General features: G+C 35.7%; 1 protein-coding gene across 1 annotated transcript in view; it reads left to right on the top strand.

Annotated features, from left to right (window-relative positions):
- SLC6A5 (solute carrier family 6 member 5) overlaps nucleotides 1–9551 on the top strand; it is an 80470-nt gene extending 70919 nt beyond the window's left edge. Inside the window, exons 15-17 of the mRNA XM_070935341.1 lie at nucleotides 3132–3232; nucleotides 8086–8253; nucleotides 9396–9551. Of these exons, the coding sequence (XP_070791442.1) occupies nucleotides 3132–3232; nucleotides 8086–8253; nucleotides 9396–9551 (425 nt within the window). The remainder of the gene's footprint in view (nucleotides 1–3131; nucleotides 3233–8085; nucleotides 8254–9395) is intronic.
- Nucleotides 9552–15487: the final 5936 nt, after the last annotated feature.

Below are 15487 nucleotides of genomic sequence, written 5' to 3'. Positions count from 1 at the left end.
TATGTGAGTTTTTTAGGACTTTAAAATATGACCACTGATACTTCTCCATTTCTGATGATGCAAATATGAAAAATGATGTCTCAAATTGTGGTGTTGGAGAAGGCTCTTGAGAGTCTCTTGGACTGCAAGGAGATCTCATCAGTCAATGTGGAAATCAACCCTGACTATTCTTTGGAAGGGCAGATACTGAAGCTCAAATACTTTGGCCATATAATGAGAAGAGAGGACTCATTGCCAAAGACTGTGATATTGGGAAAGCTTGTCAAAAGGAGAAGGGGATGGCAGAGAACGCGATGGTTAGATAGTGTCATCAATGAAATGAACATAAATTTGGGCAAATTCTGGGAGACAATGGGGGACATAGAATACTAGGGGTCCTAGCATCCTATGACCCATTGGGTCGCAAAGACACAGGCATGACTTACTGACTGAACAACAACAACAAGATTCCAAAAGCATTTGGTTGTTCCATTCAGACTGTGGATATTCCAACCTTCCTCTTTTTCTCCATCCTCCCTGAACTAGAGAAGGAAGAGGGAGGAACTTCAACAGCTCAAGCCAAAATGCTGCCAATGCAGAGAGATTCAAAGGCTTTTCCAGCTCTTCATGCCTGGGGGAAGAAGCTCACTTCTTTATGGAGAAATGAGATAATTGGGAGATGAATTAGATCTAGATCAGACAACTCTAGAAGCAAAGTTCCTGAGCAGACTTATCTGCTAATAATGAGTCAATTTATCTGCTAACAATAACCCACAGGTGTCAAATTTGCCATGTCACATTGCCACCATGTGACTTTTCACAACGTTTTCCCATTCGAGGAACTAGGGTTAGCGTGGCCTGCGTGTGACGCATCCGGCCTGCAGGCCACCAGTTTGACACCCCTGAGCTAACCTGTCCACTAACAATGCATAGGTTTGAGACATTCCTGCTGCTGTAAAACAAAGGGCTCTCATTAGAATACATAGATGGTAAAAAGAGATATATGAATCTTGAGTATGCCAAAAAAAAAAAAGGGGGGGGGGCTTTAGTTTTATAGTTTGTAGTTGCCTTATTTTGTTTTTTTTTTCATACCGATTGCTTTTCTGATATCTATTTTATCAAGGGCTTTGTCCTTGAATTCCTTCTGGCAAATGCTTTAGTTTAGGTTTTAATCTAGGAGAATCCATACAGTAAGCTCATTAGGTAGCAAGCTTTTAGAATCCTCAAAAAAGGGAAATGATTATTAAACATTCTATTATTGTTGTCATGTTACTATTGGAAAAAGGATTGGCATTTGTTACTCGGAATCTGTTTGGCTTTTGGTATTCTGTACTAAAGCCCTGAGCAGAATGTCTTAGACATTATCATTGAATGAAGAACATTACCTTCATCTAAAAGGGGAATCATATTAATGGTTACTACATTGTTTAGTGATAAGAAATATGCATGTGTACATGCACACACATTGATGCACAAACACTTTCCTTCCTTCCTTCCTTCCTTCCTTCCTTCCTTCCTTCCTTCCTTCCTTCCTTCCTCCCTCCCTCCCTCTTTCTTTCTTTCTTTCCCTCCCTCCCTCCCTCCCTTTCTTTCCTCCCTCCCTCCCTCCCACCTCCCTCTTTCTTTCTTTCTTTCTTTCTTTCTTTCTTTCTTTCTTTCTTTCTTTCTTTCTTTCTTTCTTTCTTTCTTTCTTTCTTTCTTTCTTTCTTTCTTTCTGTGGTACATCTTCCTTTACATTATAAATTTTCCACCTACTATGATAGATTGCTGCTGTGGTAACAGAAGGTGGTGTATAGCTTGAAAGGTTGAAATTTCATGCTGGAGTAATATCTGAAACATATTTAGAGCAGCCGAGTCAGCCTTGTTCTGTCACTCTCTCTAGAAGAAAAGTCACACGTTTTTGTTTTTGTTTTCGAGGTGGGATGTTTTGTACTTTGGGAGTGAATAATTAATGTCTGTTGCAGTGATTCAGTGTTATGTGGGTTCCTATTAGAAAGCATTTGTTACTGAGCTTACTTAGTGATAAATAGATGTGAAGAATGGCGGTGAACAAGTCAAAGAAAATAAAGTCACACAATCCACCCACCTCTGGTTGGTACAGAATAGAGTTCTGTTGCTGAATTGCAAGACTGAAATGGAAGCTGCACCAGTTCAATATTAGTCCCTTTTTCATTAAGGCAAAAATATACCTGCTGTGTGCATAAAACTGGTGCAACAAACTAGATAATGTGAAAGTCTTGCAAAGGCCTAGCAATCAAAAGATGTAATGGACTGAAATAATGTGGAAACGATGGCCCTGTCTACATTACTGCTATCAAAAGAAACAATTCTGTTGCTAATGGAAAACTATCTGGATTTCTTTGCGGTATTTTATGTTACATTTACAATAATATTGTATTACTGTTGAACAATTTCAAAGTTAAATTTCAGGCCTTGATTTCTTTTCCTTATTGGAGAATCCAAAGCTTTATATCCAAAATATTCTTAAATCCCACCCTCCTAATTTTTATTCTTGATTTGAGATTAGAACACATAGTTTTTTTATTATATCTTTTTATTATATCTTTTTTTATTATATCTCTAAAATAACAGAACCCAATAAAAAAATGAAAGGTTTTTGTTTATCTAAGGGGATTAATTTTTTTTTTAAAAAAAACAACCAGTGATGAAAATAAATATTAGCTGTGAACATTATTCAGATTTTACTAAATCAAATAGAAAAGAATCATATTTTCCAAAATACGGCTCAATTTGCTTTCAAGAAAGCAATTTCAGAATTCTGAAACTGAGAACCTCAACTCAGTTTCTAAATGTTCGTATATCTTCATCCGTTTAAAAAATTGCTTCAGAATAAAAATAAGAATCTTAAGTACATGTTGCTATGGACCACAGGTTGTGTTCATTTTATTCTGTATGTTGCAATATATTACATTAATGTTTATATAAAATGTAACTTTGTAATTCACCTATTAGTATGGTTTCTCATATGAGCAATCCATATTATAAAATATGATTAATATATGTCTTGAAGAGCTAGACTGACAAATCAGTGTGCCTGTTCTTTCTTTAATTAGACACAAGGGGGATCACCAGAGATCTTAATTGTATCTCAGTCTCTTTTGCATTTGGATTTACATGTGTTTATTTTACAGGCTTGCAAAGATTTTGTGAAGACATTGAAATGATGATTGGATTCCAGCCAAATAAATTCTGGAGAGTCTGTTGGGCTTTTGTGACCCCAACTATTTTAACAGTAAGAACTCAAGGAGTGGGGATTAAAAGGGGAAATTGTCTTGTTTATTTATTTCCAGTATTTATATGCCATCAAAAGATTAAAAAAAAACCTCTATAGGTGGTCTGGGCAGCTTTTCACTATTGGTTGCTATTAATGGCCAAAACATACATTAGGTTAAATTTGGTTTTTATAGAAGCAAAAATCATGAAGCTAAAATATAGAGTTCTAAGGTGAATTTAAACACTAGAATTACATTTATGTAAATTTCAAGTACCGGAATACACCTCAGCATGAACATTCTTCACTGGATGTTATTTTTCCTTTTAATGTTGATCCTTGGCTTCCATGTTCTCATACTTGATATGCATAAATAATCTATTCAATTCTTATCTAGCACTATGCTGGTGGAGGTTAATTAGATGCCAAAAACTCTCCATTAAAAGCCCTATTGAAATGTGCTGAAATGAAGTACTGTGTGTCTGCATAGCATCTTCTATTATTATCTTTGGCATCCAAGCAAAAGAAATTTTAGTGAACTGTAACCAGAATTCTCCCCCATGGGTCTATTATATTATATTTTGCATAAATATGAATTAAACAAACCTCTAAAGTGTGTGTGGGTGTGTGCATATGTGTCTATACTCACAATAAAATACTCTTCTCATTGCAATTTCCTACATTTAGAAATATTTGCTTTCTATAGTAAATTTCTCTGGTGTCATTCGGGAAATCTTGCATGTTTCATAGTACACTTCCAATTAATGGATGCTTTTATGTCTTTCTTTTAAATAGCCATGTGGAAACCGCTTAATGGTGAGATTGCAGGAATATGTATGCCCAGATCATTTGGGCGGGGGTATTTTCCCATATAATAGTCATTAGGTTTGGATACAGAAGACTAAGATTGTGCAGTTGACCTCAGGCTTATATTGACACCACAGAATGTTGCTCAGATGCTCTTTCTAAATTGTCTTGACAAAATCAAATTGCCCAGAAATAATTAGTACAAATCTAGTACATGAAAACATTGCTCCAGTCTATGCTTAACAATAAGCCATAATGTGATATGGTTTCGGTGAATCAGTCCATTATTGCTTAGCACTATATGTCAAGCCATATGGCTCATTTAGTAAAACCATGGTTAAAAGAAACCAAAGATTACTGCATATGTTGTTTCAGAATGATGTCATTAGTTGCAAAACATATACAGTATAATCACTCTTTAGTCTATTCCAAACCATTATTATGCTTGGAATGCGCTACAGCTGAACATTCACCTATATCTCATTGTTATGGCAGGTAATTGGAAAAGTTCTCAAAAATAAGCTGTATGTTTACATGCTTTTTTAAAAATAGAAATGGCATAAAGCTGCTTTCTATGCAGCACTAAAATTACAATTTTTTAAAAACACATATTCGTGAGTGAATAGTGCCGTCTCTTGCAAAGTATTCATTACTCTTTAGAACAACAGTTGTTCCATTCCTCAAATTCATTCATTGAAGCTGAGCAATTGGGACAAATTGTTCTAGTAAACATGGCTTTCCTTTTTTAGATCAAAGCTAATGTATTCCAAAGGAAAGCACAGACAGACAGACAGACAGACATCCAGGAGAATTTAGGAACAGCTAATTCCCAGCGCCACTAGGTGTCACTCTGTTGAAGCAGCTCCACTCTTAAAACAAAACACATTTGAGATACAATAAATAAAGGCAAATCTGTTTCAATTTCTTTCTCTCTCTCTCTCTCTCTCTCTCTCTCTTTTAAATAATTTTACTTTGACTTGGGTTTGCGTTGTCATTCCTTGCTTAAAAGTCAGCATAGTTTTATGCATTTATTTATTTATAAATATTTTTTGTACACAAGTACATCTATTGTATTTTCGTCATAAGGGCTTCCACAGTATACACATATCCCTTTGTTGCTAAATACAGCTAAGAATTTAGTGAGAAAGAAAAAGGGGGTTTCATATGCCTGAATTGTTGGCTATAGTCTCAAATCGTCATATTATGGCAAGGAAACTTTGGCTACTTTTTTTAAAAAATCATAGGACAAGCTTTCTATTTGTATTGTATTCTTTGTTCCTCTTCTGCTCCAAGCAGCATTGTCTTTAGACTCTACACACATGCTTAGGATTTCAAGGTTAGGTGGTTAGAGATCCCCGAAAGTATTGCTATATGCAAAATTGAGATTTGAAAGATAGGTAATCCATGTCTGACAGTGATCCTGCCCAGCTATAATCCAGTAGGATATAGAATATGAAACAAAAAAAAAAGGTTGTCCTTAAACTGCATTTCTCAACTAGATGAGGTATTTTCTGATTTAAGACTCATTTTTCTTAAATCCATAAATTCTATAGTAATGTATCTCTCTTTTTTTTTACACCTTCAGAAGGCAAAGCAAACACTTGGAAGGACGTTGTTATCATTCATGCATTGAAGTCATTCAGCTGTTGAGAACCTGCTTCAATCCTATCAGATGTGACTGAAGTCCAAACTTCAGTGCAGCTGAAGATTAAAGCCTTGTGTTTTAGCACGGCAATGCCTGTTAGTTAAAAGAATGGAGTCTTCTGGAAAACAAAAATAGTGCACAGCCTACAGCAAACATTTTTTTCATCAGCAACCAACACCATTTGTATAAACGACCAGGCTTTTGCGGCAATAGAGTCCAGATTCAACTTGGCTGACTTGAAAGCAGTAAATAATTTTTACACGGATTGCTCTAGAACAGGACTGTCAAACTCCCGGCCTGTGGGATGGATGCGTCGTGCACTGGCCACGCCCACGCCTAGTTTAACGAAGAGGAAAAAAGTCCCAGCACATCACATGACATCGCCGTGATGACATGAGTTTGACACCCCTGCTCTAGAAAGTCACACAACAGGGTTAAGCACATCATGGGTGAAATCTACTTACCTTCCTTACCGGTTTGGAAGTGCACATGCCGCATGCACACATCACACATGTGCGCAGATCCTCTGCACACGGGCAAAACCTACGCATGTGCAGAGGGCAAAAACACATTACTTCCTGGTTAAAACCAGGAAGTAACGACACCTGGGCGGGTCGGCGGAGCCTCGCGCCGCCATTGTTACAGGTTCTCCGAACCACCTGCCACAATTGCTACCAGATCGCCTGATCCGGTCTGAATCGGGAGCATTTTACCCCTGACGTAACCTAAGAATTTGGTTTTCTGCAGGGAATACAGAATAACGCTAGGAATTAAGCATCTAGGAAATGCAAACTCTTTCCTTTTCATCATACATACATATGCATCTCTCTCTCTCTTTTATTATTCCTGAGCAGGGGCACTGTGGTAGCAGGAACAGATTGCCCTGTGGCAGCATTGGGGGAAATGAAAATAGGCAGTCGTCTGCCAAGTTCTACAAAGATGTATCTCTGCCATTCAGTGTAGCTGTTGGTGCCAGACATGGCTGGCTCTTTTCTGTCTTGCTGTCACTGCAGGTTGACATGGGTGCAAGTGGGTCAAGGAGCTTCAGCTTAGTCCAAATCCCCTGCCTGTCCCAGATTACTAGTTATTTTCCCATCAGGTGCGACTCTCTGCAGTAATGTAATACAGGTTAGCTGTTTTATATTTCAGGATCCAAACAGAAAACCTTTGGCTGCAGCTTAGACTTTCTTCTAAATACCTCTAAAATGCTTGCAAATTTTTTCTTTGTGTTCCTTAGCAATACAACATTGATGTGCACCTGTTATTTGTATTGTCCCTTAGCTATTTTTTTTTAAATAAAAAAATACAACACATCAATCATTGAATGTGGATTTAAGCAAAAGAAATTGAATGGGGAGTAGCAATGGCTCCTTTTTTTAACTCTTTACTTTTCAGCCAATTTTTAAATCTTCATCTAAATATATTATTCTTGTTGTTCCATATCAGGAAAAGATGGATCCAATTTAGCTATGGAGCAATTAAATAAAATATGTTTCATATTATGAGGTTACTGAAGATGCATTAAAATCCTTTGCATTTTTCTTTTTGGTTGAGGCATTCAATAAAACTAATATTTGATACCTTGGAATAATTAATCTTACAGTTTGAATTGATCCATGTTAACCTGAAGTAAACTCGGTCACTTTTATATGTTCTCTTTGATAAATCTCCATTAAATTATTCATCCCTATGCAGTTAACAGAGGATATTGAGCTATGCACCAACATACAGACATGTGGTTCTTTATACTGTAAATGTAGTGGACTAATAAGATAATTACATTAAGCAATGCTGCCAATAGACTGCATAATAACTTGTTTTAAACTGTAGATATAATATTGTGGTTTCATTTCCTCAAAAACACTTAACTTTTTCCATTGAGTTATATAATATTTACACAAGGTGATATTGCCTTAAATCTAATCATATACAGGTAGCCCTCAATTTACGACTGAAATTCAGCCCAAAAGTTTTGTTGCTAAGTGAGAAATAATTGAGCCCAAAATTTATGTTGCTAAGTGAGAAATTTATTAATTTGCCCCATTTTATGACTTTTCTTGCTCCATTTGTTAAGTGAATCACTGAAGTTGTTAAATTAGTAACATGGTTGTTAAGTGAATCTGGTTTTTCCATTGACTTTGCTTGTCATAAAGTTGCAAAAGGGGATCACATGACCCTGGGATGCTATAACCATCATAAATATGAATCAGTTGCCAAGCATCTGAATTTTGATCATGTGACCATGGGGATGCTGCAATGAATGGTCACTAAATGAACTGTTGTAAGTTGAGGAATACCTGTACAGTCATTTATTGTTATGAAGTTGTATATCTATACACACAATTGTTTACACTTTCATAGAAATTGTGTGCATTCATTTCATATCATGATGATAATCACATGTGGGTTTTTTTCCTTCTAGTTCATCCTTTCCTTCAGCTTCTATCAATGGGAGCCAATGACTTATGGCACCTATCATTATCCAGGCTGGTCAATGATACTAGGATGGTTGATGTTGGCTTGCTCTGTTATTTGGATTCCTGTTATGTTTGTGATAAAAATGCATCTAGCTCCTGGAAACTTCATTGAGGTAACTCCTACGCCTTCTATTCTGCTCCCCTTTTTTCAGAATTTAGCATAGGATTGGCCTATCATATGTTTCCAAAATCATGTTTAGAAAGTTTTACTCTGTGGTTATTATTGATCATTGTTTCCTTTGGATGAATGAGCAGCATCTGGAGATAACTATTGGGATCAGATGAATTCAAAACATAGCTCTAACATATATACCTGTCAGAAATCCTTGGAAATATCCAGAAAATTTCATACTGCAGATGGTTCCAATGTAAGGAACATAGGTAAAATATGGGGAAGAACCACAGTTTGTGCATTTTGCTTAGGGGCTCTCACATTACCCCAACATCAAAGATAAGAGTGATATTCTAGAAACTTTCAAAGTTGATTCATAATAGCATTCTACCCTTAAAAGTACTGTATTTATTTATTTTTACTAGAGAAATAGGCTTCCAGTGAGGTTCAAGATAAGGCAAAATTCCCCTGACTCCATCTGAAACAATTTGTTCATATTTCATTTTCAGCAGAATATTTCCTGAGCTTCTCAGTTTATTACAATTGATTGGGGAGGCATAAGTTGCAAAGTGGTAATTAAGCAAGAATTAAAATAATTGGTATGGAGACTCAATTGCCTTTAATAGGTAGTAAACATATAATTGTTCCCTTTAATACTGTCATAAATATGTTTCCTTTTTTTCTGTATAACATGTACCAAATTATATTTTGAAAACAGAATTCAGATTTTCATTGCCTCAAACTCTGCAGAAATATTCTAGTTTCCTGCCTGCAGATAAAAATAAAATTGTAGTATGATAATTAAAATATTTTTTTTATTACATTCCTGGTCATCACTGCATTTTTTGAGAAATTTGCTAAGTAGGAGTCATATTATCTTGATGCAGGAACCAACTGCTCAGATGATTTGGTTAAACAATTGATCACATTTGCCGTGGCATTTGAGTTTAGTCACTAGTGCCTCTAATGGAGAGATAATTGACGATGGTGAAGGCTACATAAGTAAATAGAGTTTTTATTTATTGATCTTGAGCTAAGCAAACTCTGTACCGCAGATACTTTAATATAGTTGTCTAGACTAACATCGAGTAATGTCAATTGATCCTGATCTGTATTTGTAATTGGTTCTCCCTTCCCTTACAGAGGCTCAAGTTGGTCTGCTCTCCTCAGCCAGATTGGGGGCCATTTTTGGCTAAACATCGTGGTGTACGTTATCAGAATATGATAGACCCACTGGGAACATCTTCCCTTGGACTTAAACTGCCACCAAAAGATTTTGAATTGGAAATGCAATCCTAGTAATTCTCCTACTTATGACTATGTTGTACAGTTTCTTTCTTTCTTTCTTTCTTTCTTTCTTTCTTTCTTTCTTTCTTTCTTTCTTTCTTTCTTTCTTTCTTTCTTTCTTTCTTTCTCCCTCTCTCTCTCTCTCTCTCTCTCTCTCTCTCTCTCTCTCTTCTCTGAAAGTGGTTCTTTAGGAAGTAAGATTTATTGTTGCATGCTCACAGTAAACACTAGATAGACCACTTTAAGTACTAGATTTTGTTCTTCATATCCATTGGTGCCAGGAAGGAATACTTCACTGTAGAACGGTAACAGATGTTGCAGTAGGATAAATTGTTTTGTGAATGCTGGGCCAATTTTGCTCTTAGGGCTAATTTACATAATTTGGTTTGTTTGTTGCAGCCACATGGGTAGAATACAATAATGCAATTGCTGATACCATATGGACACCCAGAGAACATTGCTTCCCTGTTACTGATAGACCAGTGGATTGGCAAAAGGTTTGGGGGGTTGTACACCTGGATTGTTATCTTCTTGGGATCTTAAAAAAAGCAACAACCAACCTAGCACAAAAGTATCTTTTGCATAATTATATGATATGAAAAAGCCAGCAAGGGCAAAGCAAAGATAATGAGTTAAGCTGACCAGCTTTCCTTGACTGGGTTTATCAAATTTGTGCTCATTAATTTTAAGGGACATTAAATTAGATTTAGGAATCATTGAATCAGATTGCCGTATATGCAAAACTGTCTAAAGCTGACAACCAAGTAGTAGGGCTGCATTTGGGACAAATCCATTTTTCATACCTGTATTTCCCAAGATACCATCGAGTCTTGTATTTTAATGAAAATGTGTGATAGCAACTATTTATATGTAATAGTAGACACATCGGGCCAGTGGCCTCTTGCTGCCAAGCCTGGCCAGTTCTGAAACTTGGTGCCTCAAGCCAGTGTTTTCCACTATAAACATCTGCTTATTGAACAAGCTGAGTTTTCAACTTAAAATACTGTAGCTTGAAATATATGCTCATCTGGAGCTTATTCTAAAGTCACTATGCTTGTCACACATAGAAGTGAAGTTGGATTTGGATGCATGAAAGAAAAGAGAGGATGCAGCTAAGAACGGTACACAACAGCTGAGACTAGATTCCTACCTCGCTATCTAAGTGCAGAAGGGCTTCACTTGAGTCTGAATGGAATTCTTCAATATTGTGCCCTAGGAGTTAGATGTGGCCCACTGATTCTGCCAATATGTCTTCCATTCAGTGGCTGCTAGTCACTTTGGCATCACTGAGCTGCTTTTTACCACGTGCAGCCTTTTAATATAATGCACTCATAAAGAATGATGTTTTTAGCATAGATTTGGAGAAAGATGAATAAGCCTTTCAGGTTTTTTTTTTTTTTTAAAGTTGTATATAGTAAACAAAGCAAAGCAAAACATACTGACTTGTGTCATGTTTCACAAAGCTGTATTTCTCAGCTAAAAAAAGAAAATCAAGGTGAGGCAGATGGGCACCCCTGCACTAATTTATTAATTTCAAGAATTCAGCATTCCCCATCCTTTTATTCCTAAAAGAAATGCTTCATTTATGAGTATTGTTTGTGTCTAGATTTTCTTGGCACACTGAAGAGGTCCCAATGTCAGGTTGGTCCCAGATTGATTTCTGTTCCTTTCTTCACTCTTTGAGTTCTAACTTTTACTTCTGAAGAAGCCATCGTATAATTTGTGCCTAACTTTATATTGATATAGCAGAATATATATCTTAGCTTCCACGTACAGAACAGTTATTAGTATTTAGCTCCGTAGTTCAGCTGTGTGATTTGCCCCTGCTCTTTTCTTACAAAGTTATTTATACAGCCTTTTGATGTATTCTTCTCTTTCAGTCAACAGGGTGAGGGAAATAGCTCATCCCTGACCCCATTCTATATAAATGTAGTATTAGTAATAGTTGTTGTTGTTATGATGATATATAATACATAACTTCACAAAGACAGATTCTTCCTCAGAACAACTATTTTGAGCTGTGCACACCTTATTTTCATTCACCCATTCCCATCATGTGGTCATTCCGTAGTCACATCATAACCCACCTTTACAAGTTGCGATAGTCAAGAAACGTTCTCACTCAAGAAAGAGCAAGATTTTAGCTCAATGGCTCAATTTCTTCCATAGATAACTCTGCATTGCATTTCTGCACACAGTATGTAGCCCATAGAATCTTCCTGCAGTATATACAATACTGTACAAATATTGATTTACAAAATAATTTTAATCTATTGAGTAGTTTGGGATGAGAGCTTCGTAAGAACAATGGACTCTATTGAAACAAACCAGTTCATTGTAAAAGCAGTACCCACAGAGGAGATAGACATGCCTTTTAATAATTGGCACAATTGTAACCTATAGCATCCTCTTGTACTTTATACATGCATCTCTGAGGTTTTAAAAAGTGATCAGTGTTCATGTAGCATGTTCTAAGGCTGTTATATGTCCCTATAAAATATCTTAGCAACCAGTGTAGAGGTGGTGAATTCTAGAATACAGTAGCTTGCTTGCTTCTTCTCCACTCTTGTGTTTGTAAGAGCTGAACTAATTGTACTTCTTTCAGGGGACTGTTTTTAATTCCTTTTGTCTCTTTGTCTTCACATTACAGGGTCTCAGGTAACTCTTGTGTTTAAAATCTGTGTTTGTAGATAGGCAGATTTCATCTTGCTTGGGGTGGGTGGGTGTGGTAAATGTAAAAAGAGAAAACTAAAATGACTCTAAATTTTGTTGTAAGTTTAAAAAGTATTTCTCAAAATATTTATTTTATATTTATATTAAATATATAAAATGAGGTGTATTCCAGCCAAAGTTCAGCACTTTCCTCTATTTTTAGTGAGAAAAACTTTAAGAATGTGTTTAGATCACTTCATGGAAATAATTGACATTTAAATGGGTTTGAGACTAGCCAAAGTGTCGCCTGAAATCCTTTTGCTGAACTTTCTCTTTCATGGGGCAAATAGCATTGCCAATTCTTTCCCGCTATTGGATGACTGTCAATCATTGAGCCGCCAAGGAGAAGCACAATTAAACAAATTGCCATCAGTTGGAGTAGAAAATAGATTTTAAAAAAATCTATTAACCCTGTTCTTGTTTATGTTACATATTACAATTTGCTGGAATTTTCATCCAAAAGGTTCCAATGAAATGAGGGGAAAAGTGTGAAAGTTCATGAGATAGGTCGGTGGTTCTCAACCTTTTCTTCACTTAAATACCTTATGTGGCCAGGGACTATGGCCACAGACCCCCAAGATTTAACTCAAAATTTAAATCATAACATTTCTTCAAGCTTTTGTGCCCCCCCCCCCCCCCCCCCCGTGATGACATTGTGCCCCCAAGGGGTTCACGGACCACAGGTTGAGAACCACTGCAGTAGGTGATTGTCAGCATGTTATGTGTGCCTTTAAGGTTCTTCGTTGATCCTCGTATAGCTTGAAGCATTAAGTCCTTTTCACAAGCTTACCAGCCTAAGTTTAGTGCTGAGGGCCCTTTTGCCAGATGATTCAGTGGGAAACTATTTTGCATTTGTTCAGGGATTTATTTCTTGTCCAAGTTATGTTTTCAAGAACTACCTCTTGTTCTTGGCATAACGAAATTTCATAAACATGAGCTCGAAAATTAGCTTCTGTAGGCATTAGTAGCTGGGGAATAAAAATCTGTTGCACATGGAAATGAATAATTAATTACTATAGTTTTTTTTAAATGAATAAACAACACAGTGGAAGAAGCTAGCATATTTTATTTTCAGTCTGACCTTATATATTTTTAAATCAAATTATATATTTGACAATGTATACAATATACATTGTATATGTCTTAATTATCTTCCTTTAAACTTGGTAAAACATTCAGAAAGAACATTCAAAACTATTACTAAAGAAAACAGTAAAAATATTATCAAACAAATATCAATTAAAGACCATTTCCACCTCTACCAACAATATGTTAGTGGGAAGCACAGTCAATTAGATGTTACTTCAAACTTTACTGGAGGTAAATGCCAGTGTTCCAGTAATCAAAATGAGACAATAATAGCCCTGCAGCCAACATATTTTCCTGGGAGTCAAGAAAGCAACAATATCATAGAACACTGAAGAACTATATTCCAAGCAAGAGCACATACAGTATGTTACATGCTGCAAATTCAATTTTTAACTCTTGGAAATTTTAGGTTAAAAAATGGAGTGCATGAATACTGGCCAGCTTATAAATTCAAGTGAATGAATGAATGGGTCTGGCTATCAGTTTGTAGAAATAGTTTTCTGGTATATGGGCCAATGATTTGACTCAAATAATTTTATTTGTTGATTTGATTCCACTTCATTTCTGCTAGGAAAGGAGGAGTTTATGTCTGCTATCTCACTGCTGTTCATAAATGAAACCACAGCAAGGCGAAGCCAAACTGGAGATAAACCATTTGTTTAAAAATTACTTAAAACAAGTATCTGGCAATTGACTCCTTATTCAATAAGTTGATAAGATGGTTTTCTTATAACGCCTGAATTTGAAAGAACATTGAAAGGAAAATATGCATGGCATGTTTTAGAGCACACCTGATTATCTAAAAAAAGTTTATGGGTTGATTTGTTGTCAGCCACATTGGTAATGCAGAAACATTGGTAATAATTAAAATTAATGCTGAAAAGGAAAGATGTTAAAAGCTGCATTCTTCTTGATGTAGAATCTATAGGGCATGTACTTTTCATAAACAAGAACTCAGCCTGTATAATATTTTAAAGGTCAGTCTTTAAAACAGTCCATTTCTGTACAATGTTTTATAAATTACCTTTTGATACCACAAAAATCTACATAATTATTTTAAAATATACAGAGCATTTTCCTGACCTGAACCAGGATTATGCAGTTTTAGCTTGACCAAGGAATGGACCTCCTGATGCAAACATTCGTTTCTAATTTTATTGTATAGAGAAAAATAACTGCTTTTAAACTATTCCTGGTGTTCAAATGGTAATAATTTTCCACTGAGTTTGATGGTGAAACTACTTTTGACTTGAAGCTTCAGTTGAGGGTGTTCAACACGAACAGCCTAATTATTAGTTTATGTCGAATCACCTATGGTATAGAATCAGAAAATTAAGATGAGAAAGAAAATCAGGCTAGGCTACTGTGACCTTTTTAGTGAGAACAAAACCATTTCATTTTTAAATTTGTCAAATATAGTATGCCTCTAATCTTCCCAACAAAAGTTGGTTTGTTGAAAACAAAAAATGTGTATTTTACAGCTCTTTGGATTGTCTAGTAGCAAATGCATATATTTTATGAGCACATCCTGAACATCATAAAATATTTTAGTAAATGTAATTTTTAAAAATTAATAAGAGTAAAATAAAAAGCCATATTGCAGAAAAGTGTCATATCTCTTTCTATAACTGTTGATCTTACAAATAATAGAAACAGTCTTGAAATTTAATGTAAGTTGTCTCTGTGGCATATTTGTCTAACCAAATGAGGTCAATTTTTAATGAATCAGATGTACTCTTCTTAATGTATATATTAAAATGAAGATCAATGCAAAAATATTCCACCTTCAAATTCCTTATAGTTACCTGTAGAATATGTTTTGGTTTGATCCAGCGGCATTTTGTTTAAGAAAAGTGGTTTTAACTTTTATCAACCAACATGATTTGAAATGAGTCTAGGCTTATGTTTAATTTGGATCAAGTTATTCTTTCTGTCAAGTTCTATCATGTTCTGCACCATTGATTGGATTGGTGTGCTTTGCACATCAATTATGGTGGGAGGAGGTGTGGCAATAAAATAGCATTTAGCATTGATTAGCCTCTACACTGCTCTGCCATACCATTTGCACCCTTATATAGTTCATAGTGATCTCTTGCTAGAGTTAACTGCTATTTTCATGCAGATGCTATTTTTCTTTCTTTCTTATT

The sequence above is a fragment of the Pituophis catenifer genome, unplaced genomic scaffold (assembly GCF_029215685.1).
Source record: "Pituophis catenifer annectens isolate HBS135680 unplaced genomic scaffold, rPitCat1.0.hap2 SCAF_1, whole genome shotgun sequence".
Lineage (NCBI taxonomy): Eukaryota > Metazoa > Chordata > Lepidosauria > Squamata > Colubridae > Pituophis > Pituophis catenifer.
The sequence above is the reverse complement of the archived record's forward strand: the minus strand, read 5'-3'. Positions and strand labels throughout refer to the sequence as shown.